We start from the raw sequence: 16,917 nt of genomic DNA, 5'->3' as shown, positions 1-16,917 counted from the left end.
TTTGGTAAATGCCAGGGTTTAATCTAACCTAGCATTAGCCTGGATCCAGAGGTATGCAACCCAAGAATGGTTTATATGTATTCCTCATGCTTAAAGCTCCTAGAAGGAAAATTCTCAAAAGGAACTTGTCAAGTTGAATGGTGCAAGAGGGGTCAGCAATGAAGCTCTCTTAGATTTAAGATTTCATCAAGGTATGCTAGTATACAAGTATTGAGAATTTAATGTATTTTATTAAAATACAAATCCCATCTCAATTTTAACCTTCGTACATTAAATTGAAAGCAATCATGTTCATAAATGACATTGATCTTGTCAAGTAAACCATAACATTTAATAATAATCAATATATTCATTCTATAATTAATTAATCTTTAATGATAAATTGATTTTTAGATGTGAGGGTACAACTGATGTTGGTCTTCTATTCTTTGGCTTATATGGTACAATATCTGGTTTAATTACTCAGGGGCCACCCATAAAACAGTGGTTGAATGACAAATTAGGCCTTAACTATCTTCACTGACTTACTTCAAATTGATTTATTTTCTTCTTTTTTTATCATATCAAAATAAACCTTAAATTACTAATACACAGCAAAAAATTTATGCACATAGTTATTCAAAGATTACATTGCCCAGGTTAGAAACTTAATATTATTATTAATGGCAAGGGGCCTGCATACTTTACCTGAAGCATTTACACCTGGCCAGACCTAGACCAAACAAGAGATGTTTGTAAAACATTTATACTCCCTCCTCCAAATAATTGGAATTTTTCTGATTCCAAGGGACATAACTGTCCAAAATGACCCGATTGTACCCAAAACAGAAACTAACCTAGATATTCTTATAATAAATCTGTATACCAAATTTCATTTCAATATGTGCAACCTCTGCAAACAAAATGAATGGAAACTGATGTTGGACCGACAGACTGAGTGATCACCTTACCTGAAGTATTTACATGTGGCCAGACCTAGACCAAAGAAGGTGACAAAGGCACACATCATCTTACCTGAAGTATTTACACGTGGCCAGACCTAGACCAAAGAAGGTGACAAAGGCAAATATTACCTTACCTGAAGCATTAACACCTGGCCAGAACTTGATCAAAGAAGGTGACAAAGGCACACATTATCTTACCTAAAGTATTTACATGTGGCCAGACCTAAACCAAAGAAGGTGACAAAGGCACATATCACCTTACCTGAAGTATTTACAGGTAGCCAGACCTAAACCAAAGAAGGTGACAAAGGCACACATCATCTTACTTGAAGTATTTACATGTGGCCAGACCTAGACCAAAGAAGGTGACAAAGGCACACATCATCTTACCTGAAGTATTTACATGTGGCCAAACCTAAACCAAAGAAGGTGACAAAGGTACACATCATCTTACCTGAAGTATTTACACGTGGCCAGACCTAAACCGAAGAAGGTGACAAAGGCACATATCATTGCCCATAGCAGGATTCCATCAGAGCCCTCCCCCACAGACACACCTATATAATAAAAGAAATACAGTTGTTTACATATGCAACACTTAGGAGTAAATAAATTTTAACTGTGTCTACCTAATGGAAAAGACTGCCTAAGTATTGTTGAAAGCTCAGATAAAGAGTGATAACTATACATTATAACAAGATATGTATTAAGTAACTTATTTTTACTTGATTATTTTAGGCCTCCATAACTGAAGATTCGGGGTCATAGTTTTTGCCCTGTCCATCCATCTGTCTACCTCCCTGTTTGTCCTCAAAAACTTTAACCCTTCTCATAACTTTTGAGTGGGTCACGGTGGGGCTATGAATGTCATATTTCACAGGTGTTTTCCTTGTGATAAGACCTTACTTTGGATACCACCAAATTTTGACCTCTTGACCTTGGAGTTTGACCCACTCTTACAAAATTTTTTTAACATTTTAACCATTTGGCCATAACTTTTGAACAGAGAGAACTAGGGCTTCATATTCCCTTTCATAGACCTTTTAAATATTTTTACCTTGACCTTAGAGTTTGACCCACTTTTTAAAAACTTTAAAACTTAGCCATAACTTTTGAACAGTCTGTACTATGGCTTTCTTATTTCTTTGTGACAAAACCTTACGTTGGGTACCAATCTTGACCTTCTGACCTTGAATTGACCTTTGTAGTTTGACATGCATTTGAGAAAATTCAACCCTTGCCATAAGCTGCCATACAGGGACATCAGTGTTATGCAGACTACATCAAAATTTCAATAATTAGGGATCATGTTCATTACTAATGTGAACTCAGGAACTCTTTTAGATTTGCAGACAACAGTTTGCTGATGGCAATGTTGAATAACATTTTTATTTTGGACTGCTAAATGATTTCAAATTCATTTCAGCATATGTAATATACAGATTGCTATTGATGTTAATCTGTCATTTAAAGAAAAAATCTTTTGCATGAAATTTAGAACAGCTACAGAGGATCACTAACCTTAAGCCCCGAAGTCACTACTTTGAAATTGAAGCAAATTTCAGCAACCTCGCATGCAGTATGCAGATATTACACAATGAACCAGGTTAACATTATAATGGCAAGGTATTTTGGTATCACATACTCATTTATTTACCATGCCTGTGATTTAAACCAATGATGGACCATTGATAGACATCTTCTGAATAGGATTGATGGATTGAGATCAGGAGACTTTTCTATACAATGGATAGCATCCACTAAATTGTTTACATCAGGGAAATGAACATACATCAGTAATGTCAATATGGAGGCATTAGTACTGTCAATATTAACTTTGTGGGCCCACAATAAAGAAAATACCAAACTGCACTATATGACCACATGGAGGCATAGACAGTAACCATACATTATAGCTACAGTCTCATTTTCAATATGTCAAAGACTTGCTGTATGTTTACTTAAAAAAGCAGCCTTGATATTTTAAGTGGGTTTGAGGATGACAAAAAAGTGCTAATTCATCAATACAATACAGTCACTCATCTGGAAAATGTGATTAAACCCAGCATCTGAAGCAAACCTTGTAGTGTACATCCTTAGATGTATCATCTATACAAGTTTGGTCAACATAGGGCTTATCCCATAGTTCTGCTCCAAAAACATACAAGGCCTGGGGGCCATAAAACTTAGACAAGCTCACTTTTGATCTCAGTCTCACTTTTTCCAAAGGAACTAACAGCAGAAAAATGAGACTGAGATCAAAAGTGAGCTTGTCTAAGTTTTATGGCCCTCAGGCCTGGTCTCTCAACTGGAAAATGTAGATCAGATCCAGCATCCGAAGCAAACCTGGTAGTTGAAGTAGATGAATAGACCAAGAGACATTGGGAAATGGATGGACATTTTTACCTAATACATCTTAAGAATGGAATTTGCTCCACAATCTTGCAAATTATTTTAAAGAGTAATTGAAAAATGTCATTATTTCTGAGAGACATTGAGCCAGTATTGATCTGACAAAGCAAAAAGTTAAGAAATACTGGATAACAGTTATTAAATCCCAGACTAGATGAAAAATACTATAAAGCAAATGACAGGAATTGGGTACATCTGTCAAATGTAACACAAGTTAAGCTTAATGAATGCAAGAGGAAATCAAATTATATCACTTGTGACAGATTGTCTGTAAATTCCTGTTACAAGGAAAATTGATCTAGAGAAAGCTTGTCAGGAAAGTTTTTGTCTGGTGACAATATCAGAGTTTTAAAAAAAATCCTTCTTTTATGTGCACAATGTAGCACCAAAATTCCTGAAAAAAGGATGCATTTTATTGAACAACATTTAATGTTGAAGCACTATATCCAGTAGGATAAATATGTTTACAGATTATTTGGTGCCATGGGTAGCTTGCATATTATATATATATTATGCATTACTTAGATAAGAAAGCTTAATTTAGTTCAAGAGCTAATGTATTTATAAATGATACCTAAATTATGAAAGAAATATCATTAAACAAATTTCTGAGATATTTGGATACAATGCTCTTCAAATTTCCTTCATGCTCAGAACATTGAGAATGCACATTTTCTCTTGGATCCAATAAAACCAGTTGCTCAGAAATATAGTTGACAAATGTCAATAATTCATACACTTTATTTCAGATAAGCTAACTGTATTTTGCATGGCTGTCAATCTAATAAAAAGAACTACCGGTAGTTACCCTAGATAATGCTTCTGACCACAATCAAAACCAAAGCATTTTACTTCAAAATGTGCAAAATAAAACCAGTCACGAATACCTTTGCTTACTAATCAGTGATAAATCTATTGGCTAAAAATGGCAAAAGTAAAAATTCTTTTTTAATTTTCAATTTTTTTTCATTTCCAAGTTTTCTCATTCCTTTATATAACTATTTAAACTAAAAAAAAAAATCCTGGACCTACCTACTCGAGCTGTCCAGATGGGAATAAACTTTATAACAATTTAAGGTGATTAAACATCCTTATTGATAGTCATTCTTTTCAATTAATTTCAATAAAAAGTAACACAACAAATATTATTGTCAAAAATGTAAATTATAAGGATTTTTTTGTTTGAGAACATTCCTGGTTGCTAAATCAAAGAGATTTCATTTCATCAAGAAGATCTTTTAAATTAGAAATTTTTTTTTAAACTGCTAGCAGCTAGGCTTAAAAAAATATGCATTTATGTAACAACTCTGATGAAAGTTGCTTTGCAGCATGGTATACACAAGATGCCTAACTAGGCAGACAATTTTTTTAGGGGGGAGGGGGAGTGTCTGATATAGATCATTGATTAAATATTAAGGTTAAGTTTGAATATCAAACATGTTTGCTTTTAGAATTCATTTTATTATACAAGAAAATCCAAAGAGAAAATTTTTCAGGAACATATCACTTGTAAGTATTGATGCTATAGGGAGCTGTGTCAAAGCTGGTATTTCCTACTAGAAGTTTACAATCAAGCAATACATGTACTAGCTGATTAAATCTTTAGCTTTATCCAACACGCAATATACATACCAGGTACGAACTATATTTATTTTATGTAGAGTCATATCGGATTCCATACATGTGAGTTGTGAAAGTAATCATTTTTTATTGGCTGTTATACAACTTCTACATATTATATGGATGGAACTCTACAGAATCCTAATAAGTCTGATGTACATACAGATGCCATGTGCATAAAAATCAATTTAGAGACACTCAGGATTTTTATAGTTTGAAGGACGATACGGAAGCTAAAATCAATTTTCTCCTCTTACTAGTAGGTGTAATGATGCATTCTTGGATTTTACCTTTTAAATCTCAGTTTTGATTTAAGAGAGAGGGAAAAAATGATGCTGTAACAGATGTTTACTTGATTAAAAGGCAAGATTTAATCAAAGAGTAAAGTCTGCATTGCCTTAAGGAGAACGAATCAGAAAAAAATAATTGACGAATTTGAATAATATTACTTTACACATTTCGACAAATACAAAATGCCCACATGGTGCAGTGGTTAGAGCATTTACTCTAGAGTCACAAAGTAAGAAGTAGATCCATACTTCGTGGGTTCAAATCACTGTGGGACATTGAGACTGGTTCTTCGGATGAGACCGTATAAACCAAGGTCCTGTTTCCAAATATAGATTGTGGCATGAAAAAGATTCCTCAATGCTCAATGTCCCTGAGTGCCAAGTATAGGAAAAATTTGCAGTTCCCCATCAGAAAATGGTGGCATCTCCATAATTTATGAGTGAAAAATTCTGGAGAGGGATGTTAAGCAGCATAAAAACAACAAATACAAAAAAACTAAATTAACACATTAAATGGAGACTAAGCAACATCATCAATCTTATTAAAATTTAGCTGAATCTTTTTATGAATGTCTAATGACTTATGTGTGTCCAGACAGAGTTCAAGTTGACCCATGTAAACTGGAATATTTTACTTCTCCCAATGTCAAATATAAATAGAACAAGCAATGTTTGTAAAACACTTATGCCACCCTTCTCAAAATAATTGGAATTTTTCTAAGTCCAAGGGACATAACTCTCAACAAGAGATGTTTGTAAAACACTTATGCCACCCTTCTCAAAATAATTGGAATTTTTCTAAGTCCAAGGGACATAACTCTCAACAAGAGATGTTTGTAAAACACTTATGCCCTTCTCCCCCCAAATTAGAATGTTTCCAAGTCTAAAGGGGCATTACTCTGTCAAAAATGGTGCAATCGTACCCAAAACAGAATTTGGCCTAGATATTCATCTGCTTAATCTGTATACTAAATTTCATTTCAGTATGTGCAACCTCTCTGAAGAAAATGAACGGAAACTGCAAATAATTGGAATTTTTCTAAGTCCAAAGGGGCATAACTCTGTCAAAAATGGCGCGATCATATCCAAAATAGAACTTGGCCTAGATATTTGTCTGATTAATCTGTATACTAAATTTCATTTCAGTATGTGCAACGGTTGTGAAGAAAATGAATGGAAACTAAATGGACCGACAGACCGACATACCGACCGACAGACAGCAGCAAAGCAATATGCCCTCCCTTCTTCGAAGGGGGGCATAAAAATGGCCTAATCATACCCAAAACAGAACTTGACCTAGATATTCTAATGATAAATCTGTATACTAAATTTAATTTCAATATATGTGCAACCTCTGCAAAGAAAATGAATGGAAACTGATGGTGAACCGACAGACAGCAGGCAAAGCAATATGCCCTCCTTTCTTCAAAGGGAGACATAAAAACAAATGTCTTTCTAAGAATGAACCATTTGCTCCAAAAAGTGTAACATCTGATTTTAGACTAACTTACCAATGTTACTGATGTCTGTGGTGTTGGGGCCGGGCTCTGTTGTTAATCCAGGTGCCATGACAACACCCCAACAACCATCCAATCATTGCTTCCAGCACCTACAAACAGTCATACAACTGTTAGCAATCATAAAGAAGGAAGTAATTTTGTAAATGAAAAAAAGAAACATTCAGTTATTTGAATATTTCATAGGTCAATCATTGATACTAATGGAATTTCTACACTATAAAATCTAGCAGCTAGGAGTAGAACTTGACGTACCAATGCATGAACATGAAACACCTTAATTTTCTGAGGTCCATGATTGGCAAAAATGACTTCAACAATAGTTAAATACACAGAAATTTTATTTCACTGAATGAGATTGAGATAGTGAACATCTCATAAAGTCAAGATTAAATATATGCAAAGGACACGTGAAAATGGGGATTTGTAGAGGACTTTGTGGTAAGGTAAACCAAACTAGACCAAGGGAGGAAAAATACATTCTATAACAGATTTCACACAAGGACTTGTTCTGACCTTGGCCTTTGACCCAGACACTTATACAAACACACTGGAGCAAGGGCAAACCTGATTCTAGAGTAAAGAATATTCCAGAGGATTTTATACTCAGAAAGTGGATGCTGGCTATCACATACACAATTCTTTGACAGAAGACTTGTTCCCATTCACCTTGGAAGTTGAATTTCATGTCAAATTGACAACTCTTCCGATAGTAACAACATCAGAAGTTCTGTGAGAAACTAGCTGATATACATCTATCTTAAAATGAATAAAGAAATCAATGTCTGCATCTAAGTAGAGAAAAAAAACAACATAAATTCTGTAGATTGGAGCCTCATAGAGAGTATTAAATCTCAGGGAAAAAGAGAAAATGTGTTAGTTAGAATATGACAGACCTGCAATTCAATCTATCGTACCCTATAATTCTCCCTTATAATCATTAATCCTCTGTCAAATAGTCCTGCTCTGGTTACTGGCCAGGATAATGCCCTTAATGATGATGCAACTTGTTCTTATGGAGGAGAAATTCTATAGCTGTGAACAAGTCAACAGGAATACTGGTTTGATTGGTTAATCACAAAATGGTGTCATATATAGACCACAGTGTGTCAAATATACTCCAAATCACTTTGAGAGAAAAATGTCAACTTAATTATTCAAAACTAGACTAATTGGTTAATTAATGTCATCAACCTTGGTTAGCATGATTAGCTAATATTTGTTTTTTCTGAACCACAGAGCTACAGTTCTGCAGCTATATATTCACCTTTGTGTATAGCTGTATTCCTGTCTGATATAACTCCAATATAATATCACGAATGTGACAATGTTATGTTAAATGCAGGTGTCAATGCAGATTGTCAATTACTGTAAAATCACGTATTTTTGTTGGGTCTTTTCATGGTTTGAGGAAAAACTCTTGGTTTGCGGGGATTTGATTTCGTTGATGAGGATTTGTTGAGTAGCTATGTATGTAGCAGCAGATCTGTATCATTATGGTTTTATATATTTGTCTTTGACCATAATGCTACAGATCCCGTAATGCAAAAAAGGTGCAATTTACAGCACAATATTTTTTGTGCACTTTTGGGGAGAATTTCTCCTCTTTTTAGCATTGGTCAATCAAGTACCTTTCACTCCCTAATGCTAGACATATTCTGTAGCCAATAGGTATATTTTATCCACCTCCCAACCATTTATAGTTGTCTCTACAGACAATAAACTTGTTTGAAGTGAATTTTAATTAAGCGAGTTTATCACTTGTAGAGACGAATATATAGGGTTTGGAGATGGATGATATATACAGATTAGTTAAATAATGTGCCTAGAATTAGGGAGTGAAAGGTAGTTAATTGACCGATGCTGGAAAGTGGAGAAATTCTCCCCAAAAGTGCGCAAAAAATATTGCGCCGTATATTGCACCTTTTTTGCATTACGGGATCTGTAGCGTTATGGTCAAAGACAAATATTATATAAGATTATTTTCTTAGTTTTCATTGGCTGAAGGTACGTCACGTGATATTCCTCCTTTTGTGATATTGACACGAAAGCGCGTCTGTGGAAAATAATATTGCACGACACGCCGTTCGGTTGCACCAAAGTTACGTAGTACGTAACGTCATAATATAAGAATCGTGAATTTAACCATTGTGACGTAATGACAGCCAAGTCTGTTCAGTTAGGACTATGTCAGTACATTCCATTTGAGTGATTATATAATATAACTATTATGGACTTCAGTGAACGGTCAATATGTGGTTATAAGGACTCATGGCAATATTGATATTGACCTCAGACAGTCAGACACAGAAAATGATAGCGACCTCACAGGCTCGGTCGCTATCACTTTCTGTGTCTTCGGTCAATATCAATTGCCATGAGTCCTTATAACCACATATCGACCTACACTGAAGTCCATAATTGTATAATATATAAAACAATAACGCTACAGATCTGCAGCTACTATGTACGTAGCATTTAACATTTCGTGGGGGACATTAATTCCTGGGTCTCATCAATCATACCTTAAAAACAATGAAAATTAACCCCCCCCCCATAAAAATTTTTGATTTCACAGTAAAACTTGTATTAAAGACGTTCCACTTTGGTCTTCTCAGAATGATCAGAGGCCTTTAAAGATTAAAATTGCTTTTTTTTTCAAGAAAACTTAGGATTACAAGCATACTTGATTTGATCTGGTAAATTCCAGAAAACATTTTGTCTGGTTTGTTAATCAGCAACATTGGTTAGGATTGCATGAGTATCTCAGAAAATATATAATCCAAGTTTTATAAAAATGAAACACTTCATAAAAATTTTTTCAATAAAGTAATTATAGAAATAATACATCAAATATTTTTTTTCTCCCAAAAGAATTACATGTACATTAATGGTTCAATTACATTCACTTTTTTTTCCATTAAATTGTTGTTAAAATTTAGTGCAAAATTCTTCCAAAAACTATTGGAAAAGGCTGCTTTAAAAATTATCATTTGAAAAACACATACTATGATTTAAGCCAACAGAATGCAAGGATATATATACTTGTATAATCTTCAATTCATAAGCAAAAGAACTGAAAAAGAAACGTCTAAAGAAGTCAATATCCTAACGGGCCCTCGGAGACAGCACTGAATATCTTTAATGGGAAATCAAGACTGTTGTGTCACCGAAGTCATTTGAAGCTATTCAGATTGCTATAGGTGTTATTGTATCATTATGGGGTGATTCTGTTAGAGCATAAAAGGAAATGAGTTCTAATCGTCTAACACAACTAATGATGACAACATCTGATTATAGTGCTTACAACAGGAATCGTTAATATTAGTTTTCTTTAGGACATAAATTAACTTTGATCTTATAATGAGTCCCTGGCCCTAATCATTCCCAAGAATAATAAATAATTTTTTTTTATTTTACCTGATTTTAGGTAAATTTGCATAATTGTAACACATGTTGAGCTGACTGCATTTTTTTTTTCATGTGTTTGAAAAAGTATACATAAACATACAACTAACAAGCACAGAATTATGTTTCTTAGGTGTGTAGTTTACTTGTGTGTCATTTAGTTAAATAAAATATCAGTTCAAAACTGTAGGAAGAGTACTTGTAGCCTTTTAAAGAAATTTCAAGGTAAATTTCTATTTTTAGTAACCATGGCAACATCATTCTTCAAAATCAAAATCAAAAACAGATACACTGAATTATGTGTATCTTATTGTAGTGTACTTGTGTGCCAAGTTATATTGAAATCAGAACAAAACTGTATGAAGAGGAGCATTTTGGAAAAAAAAACATATATATATATATGTGATATACAGATGGTCAGCAAGACATCTACAAAGACAGATGGACATCAGACACCTAACCAGTAAAACTTAAAATCATATCCATTGCCAACATCATTTTATAGTTCTATAGTCTTTTTTTTATTTTGCTAAATATTAGCTGCAGACTTGTAGCTCCTTAGTCTGAAAAAAAGGATGGACAATCAGCTTCAAATGACAGCTTTGACGATCAAGTTTCAGAAGAAAGGTAGTATAAAGGAGAACGCTAAGGCAGACCAGGGCAAAGTCAGTGAATAAATTTTCCTTCTTCAGGATATTAACTTATGGACAAAACATGCAGTTTGTTCAAACATCAAAGGAACTCTGACATGAAAGGAAATAATCATGATTACAAAGTTATAGTTTACCAATCCATTATTTGTCTATACATTTCTCCATATGAGCTCCATTTCTGACAGGTGCTCTTTTAGTATTTTCTACAAATGCTAATGAAAAATGAAAATCCTTAATAGAAATCGAGTAATCTGGAATATAAGATATTGGATCACTCCTATAAACATTTGCTAGACAGACAAGAACTATTCATTCTGGTTTAATGTTCAAAGAAAATATATTAATTTTAGAGCATACTATGCAGCTGGTCATCGTGTGTTTTATTGCATTTCTAATATTATTAAGCTTTTTTTTTTTATATTCAACATGCAAATGTTTGATTATTTTTTTCATGTCAAAATTCTTGTTCTCTACAGTAAAACATATTTAATATAAAAACATGCTTAAAACGAACCGAGGCTTACTATATAGCATAGTGCTTTTCATTCCCCTTGGCTTTAAAATATGTGGAGATTTAACAGACATAGTGAGCAAAATTGCCCATCCCTGGCACATTGTTAAAAGCAAGTTTTAATATAGTTGGCATTTTCAATAAAATTTAAAGAAAATTCCACAAAATTTAGGACAACAAGATGTTTATAGTTTAATATAAATGTACAAACTTTTAAAAACATAAAAGCCAACTGAATAAAATTCAAATTTAAAATCCTAATGAAATTTGGTCATAAATGTACCGGTAGATAAAAAAAATACCACTGAAAAATCCTTTTCAAACCCCATGAAGATGGTGTTTTACAGTTAAACAGACACATTGACAGATGAACAATATTTCTCTTGCTTTTGTGAAAATGGGGGACACAAAAATATATAATATACCTGTTTTTTTTTCTCAAACTTCATTCTTAGGAAATCATTCCCTACTTAAGCTTATCTTTACTTAGTTACAGCACAATCTTCAGATATAGTTCCTGAACAATCAAATCTCATCTTCTAAGAAAAAAGTAACCCGTTACAGACCTCAAAAGATCACAACTTGTATTAAAAGGCTAGGTTTTCACCATGGGAATAAATCCATCCATACAGGTAGACATGTGACACCAAACATCAGTCCCCAGTATCATGTACACCTTATCTTTAACTCCAAACTTTAATTAAGTTTAACTTCCTCATGGCAGATTTTTTTTTTACTATTTTAGTTCAGAAACAAGTTAATATTTATGACAAGAGGCCCATGGGCCACATCGCTCACCTGAGCACCAAGGGTAGGACTAATATAAAATGGCTTTTTATTGTAAAGTTTAAATCCAAAAGTAGTCCCATGACCAATCATGGATTTGGTATTTTTTAGAAAATGATTGAGAAGAAGATTTTTAAAGAATTTTCCTATATATTTCTATGTAAAACTTTGGTCGGCCATTTTGGCCCCGCCCTACCCCCGGGGGTCATGATTTGAACAAAATTGAATCTACACTACCTGAACATGCTTCCATATAAATATGATGAAAAATGGCTTTGTCATTCTTGAGAAGAAGATTTTTAAAGAATTTTCCTATATATCTCTATGTAAAACCTTGGTCGGCCATTTTGGCCCCGCCCTACCCCCGGGGGTCATGATTTGAACAAACTTGAATCTACACTACCTGAGCATGCTTCCATATATATATGATGAATTATGGCTTTGTCATTCTTGAGAAGAAGATTTTTAAAGAATTTTCCTATATATTTCTATGTAAAACATTGGTCGGCCATTTTGGCCCCGCCCTACCCCCAGGGGTCATGATTTGAATAAACTTGAATCTACACTACCTGAGGATGCTTCCATATATATATGATGAATTATGGCTTTGTCATTCTTGAGAAGAAGATTTTTAAAGAATTTTCCTATATATTTCTATGTAAAACTTTGGTCGGCCATTTTGGCCCCGCTCTACCCCCGGGGGTTATGATTTGAACAAAATTGAATCTACACTACCTGAACATGCTTCCATATAAATATGATGAATACTGGCTTTGTCATTCTTGAGAAGAAGATTTTTAAAGAATTTTCCTATATATTTCTATGTAAAACATTGGTCGGCCATTTTGGCCCCGCCCTAGCCCCGGGGGTCATGATTTGAACAAAATTGAATCTACACTACCTGAGCATGCTTCCATATAAATATGATGAATTATGGCTTTGTCATTCTTGAGAAGAAGATTTTTAAAGAATTTTCCTATATATTTCTATGTAAAACATTGGTCGGCCATTTTGGCCCCGCCCGACCCCCCGGGGTCATGATTTGAACAAACTTGAATCTACACTACCTGAGCATGTTTCCATATAAATATGATGAATTATGGCTTTGTCATTCTTGAGAAGAAGATTTTTAAAGAATTTTCCTATATATTTCTATGTAAAACTTTGGTCGGCCATTTTAGCCCCGCCCTTACCCGGGGGGTCATGATTTGAACAAACTTGAATCTACACTACATGAGCATGCTCCCATATAAATATGACGAATTATGGCTTTGTCATTCTTGAGAAGAAGATTTTTAAAGAATTTTCCTATATATTTCTATGTAAAACTTTGGTCGGCCATTTTGGCCCCGCCCTATCCCCGGGGGTCATGATTTGAACAAACTTGAATCTACACTACCTGAGGATGTTTCCCCATAAGTTTCATCTTTCCTGGCACAGTGGTTCTTGAGAAGAAGATTTTTAAAATATACCACTAAATTTTCATTAATTCCCAATTATCTCCCCTTGAATAAGGGCGTGGCCCTTCATTTGAACAAACTTTAATCCCCTTTACCCAAGGATACTTTGTGGCAAGTTTGGTTGAAATTGGCCCAGCGGTTCTTGAGAAGAAGTCGAAAATGTGAAAAGTTTACAGACAGACAGACAGACAGACAGACAGACAGACAGACGGACAGACAGACGGACAGACGGACGCCGGACAAAATGTGATCAGAAAAGCTCACTTGAGCCTTCGGCTCAGGTGAGCTAATAATTACAGAATGATGTGAGTTTAAATCGTCATAAAGCTTACTGTTACCTGGGTATAGACTTGCCCTAAAAATTTAACTCTGTGACTGGCATCAAGAAACTGAAGGTCAAATCCAGCAAATGAAACATTTACTGATCTGGTAGTTTGATATGCATCTAAATATAAGTTTGGTCACATAGGAGTTAAAGTTACTTGGAAATGAACATATGCTTGAAAAATTCACCTGGTTAATCTTTCAGCATCTGAAAAAGGCTGGACATTCCTAATACATCACTCAAGCCATTTTAGTTCAGTTTAAGGTGGCTTATAATTACTTGGAATGGACTTGTAAAAACTTTTAACTGCGATGCTTGAGATGAGCTTAAAATAATAAGGATTTGAAGGACTTTCAAACTGTTTATGCAAGCAAAAGAAACCAATATACTGTTCTAGGGAAATTTGTTCTGGTAAAAAGAATAATTTAAAAAGATGATTTTTGTACCTACTGATTCTTTTCTAAAAATACCTATATTATTCTTGCAAATGCTACTGGTAAACAGTTAGGTCAACAAACATGAAAATAATTTTTCATGCATCAAGTATTACAATAGTAAAATTCATATATAAAATTAATGCAGGCATTGACCTTAACAGGTAACATTTCTGACAATGAAGACTGACTTGAGGTCTATTTATACATTTACATTTCTTACATGTTGTACACATTGGCTAGATACCTACACTCTACATGATATGTTAAAGGCAAAAACTGCAGGATAAAAATGTAAGCTAGTTACCTAAATGGCAATGAGTGCATGAAACTGTTAGTAGATAACATAGGTAGAGACCCAACCCATGAAACTCCTTGACCTAACTCTTCTCCCTCATACATAAAGTTAGATTTACAGCTGACTTGAAAAAATAGGATCTAATTAGTTAAAAAGAAGTTTTAATATAACTGCTGCTACAGGGGTTTTCACAACACCAAATTATGTAACCAGAAAGGAGAAAATGCGGTGGATCAGACAAGGGTTTGAACCTTTAAACTCTTAACATGCTAATTTAACTATAAGTCTTTAATCCTGACCACTACATTAGTAAGTTCTGACTGTCACATTGGTAAGGTCTTAATGTCAGATTAGTAAAGTCTGACCACCACACTGAAAAGGTCTTACCACCACATTAGTAAAGTCTGACCACCACATTGAAAAGGTCTACCACCACATTAGTAAAGTCTGACCACCACATTGGTAAAGTCTGACTTCTACATTGGTAAGGTCTGACCACCATATTGGTAAAGTCTGACCACCACATTAGTAAAGTCTGACCACCACATTAGTAAAGTCGGATCAAGACAAAATAAGACGAAAATAGTCCTACACATAATCTGCTGTAAATCGGTTTTGTTATTATAATATTTTTGTAAGATCATAAATATTCATGTATAATTATATCAATTATATTCTAATATAAATATATGAACAAAACATTAAATGCAAATTACTTTTTAATGAATATTAAACAAATGAAATTGTTTTCAGAACAACAATTTGAAAGATCGACCGGTTGACAGGTCGACAGGCTGACAAGTCGACAGGTTGACAGGTCGACAGGTAGACAGGTCAACAGTTTAAATTAAGAACAACAATTTGACAGGTTTGACAGGTCGACAGGTAGACAGGTCAACAGTTTAAATGAAGAACAAAAATTTGACAAGTTTGACAGGTCACCACACTTGACAGGTAGACAGGTTATATCATAAGATACATGTATATTGAATGCCTGAAAGTCTAAATTTTATTCTCATTATATATGAATGTCTGATAACAGTTAGATGTATATACATCTCCATTTGACACAGAAACCAAATTACCTCAACAATGTGTATTATGCTGACTCATTTTACTATAAATGAGCTGAATATATAAATTGTCAACACGTCTTCTTGTCAATTCAAAATACATTTGAATAATGTTGTCAACCTGTCAACCAGATATAAAAGCACATTTATTAACAAATTTACTTTCAAACTTCACAGTATTATTGATGTCAACCTGTCGACCTGTCGACCTGTCAATCTGTCTACCTGTCAACCTGTCAACCTGTCGACCTGTCAACCTGTCGACCTGTCGACCTGTCGACCTGTTAAGCAGACATATAAGGATTTTTTTAAACAAATGATATTTTATGATTTGGAAATATATATTTACACTAATGTCAACCTTAGTAGCATTTATAATAATGTCAACCCGTCTGCCTGTTGACCAGACATAGTAGCATGCTTATGAACAAATGTTCATTTATGACTACTAAGTGCACATTAAAATTTATTGATACCTAAATAAAATCATTTGTAAGATACATATCTTGTTTCGTACTTTATGATCCATTTTATATAATAATTGGTTGACAATATAGAATGCAATTGGTTTATATAACTAATTTACCAATAATGGCCCCAAATATTCATTAATATTCACATTTGATTCATATGCAAAATATGCTAATTTATTTTATTTTGTACATTTATGAATATTGATGAATATGCAAAAAATAATATTCTTACGAGAAAAAAAAATTGGAACTATTTTCGTCTTATATTGAACTTGAGCCGTAAAGTCTGACTTCCACACTGGTAAAGTCTGATCACCACATTGGTAAAGTCTGACCACCACATTGGTAAAGTCTGACCACCACATTAGTAAAGTCTGACTTCCACATTGGTAAAGTCTGACCACCACATTGGTAAAGTCTGACCACCACATTAGTAAAGTCTGACTTCCACATTGATAAGATCTGACCACCACATTGGTAAAGTCTGACTTCCACATTATTGGTAAGGTCTGACTTAGTTAAGTTAGTCAATGCCTGCTAAGGTAAGGTCAATGTCTTTGACCTGTTAAGGTCAATGCCTGCATTAACTAGTTAGTTAGAATTAGATAAGTAAAGTCTGACCAACACATCGGTAAGGTCTGATCAACACTTTGGTAAGGTCTGATCAACACATTGGTAAGGTCTGACTTCCACATTGATAAGGTCTGAATGTC

General features: G+C 34.0%; 1 protein-coding gene across 3 annotated transcripts in view; it reads right to left on the bottom strand.

Annotated features, from left to right (window-relative positions):
• LOC134254213 (receptor-type tyrosine-protein phosphatase epsilon-like) overlaps positions 1-16,917 on the bottom strand; it is a 70,309-nt gene that overhangs the window by 41,486 nt on the left and 11,906 nt on the right. For all 3 annotated transcript variants that reach the window (XM_062736762.1, XM_062736764.1, XM_062736763.1), the window contains exons 2-3: positions 6,778-6,875; positions 1,399-1,501 (exon numbers count right to left, since the gene is read on the bottom strand). In XM_062736762.1, coding sequence (XP_062592746.1) covers positions 1,399-1,501; positions 6,778-6,835 — 161 coding nt within the window. In that variant the 5' untranslated portion in view covers positions 6,836-6,875. The remainder of the gene's footprint in view (positions 1-1,398; positions 1,502-6,777; positions 6,876-16,917) is intronic.

Source organism: Saccostrea cucullata, unplaced genomic scaffold, assembly GCF_032062105.1.
Source record: "Saccostrea cucullata isolate Sc308-1 unplaced genomic scaffold, CSIRO_AGI_Scuc_v1 ctg239, whole genome shotgun sequence".
Classification (NCBI taxonomy): Eukaryota; Metazoa; Mollusca; class Bivalvia; order Ostreida; family Ostreidae; genus Saccostrea; species Saccostrea cuccullata.
This window is presented reverse-complemented; position numbering and strand designations above follow the sequence as displayed.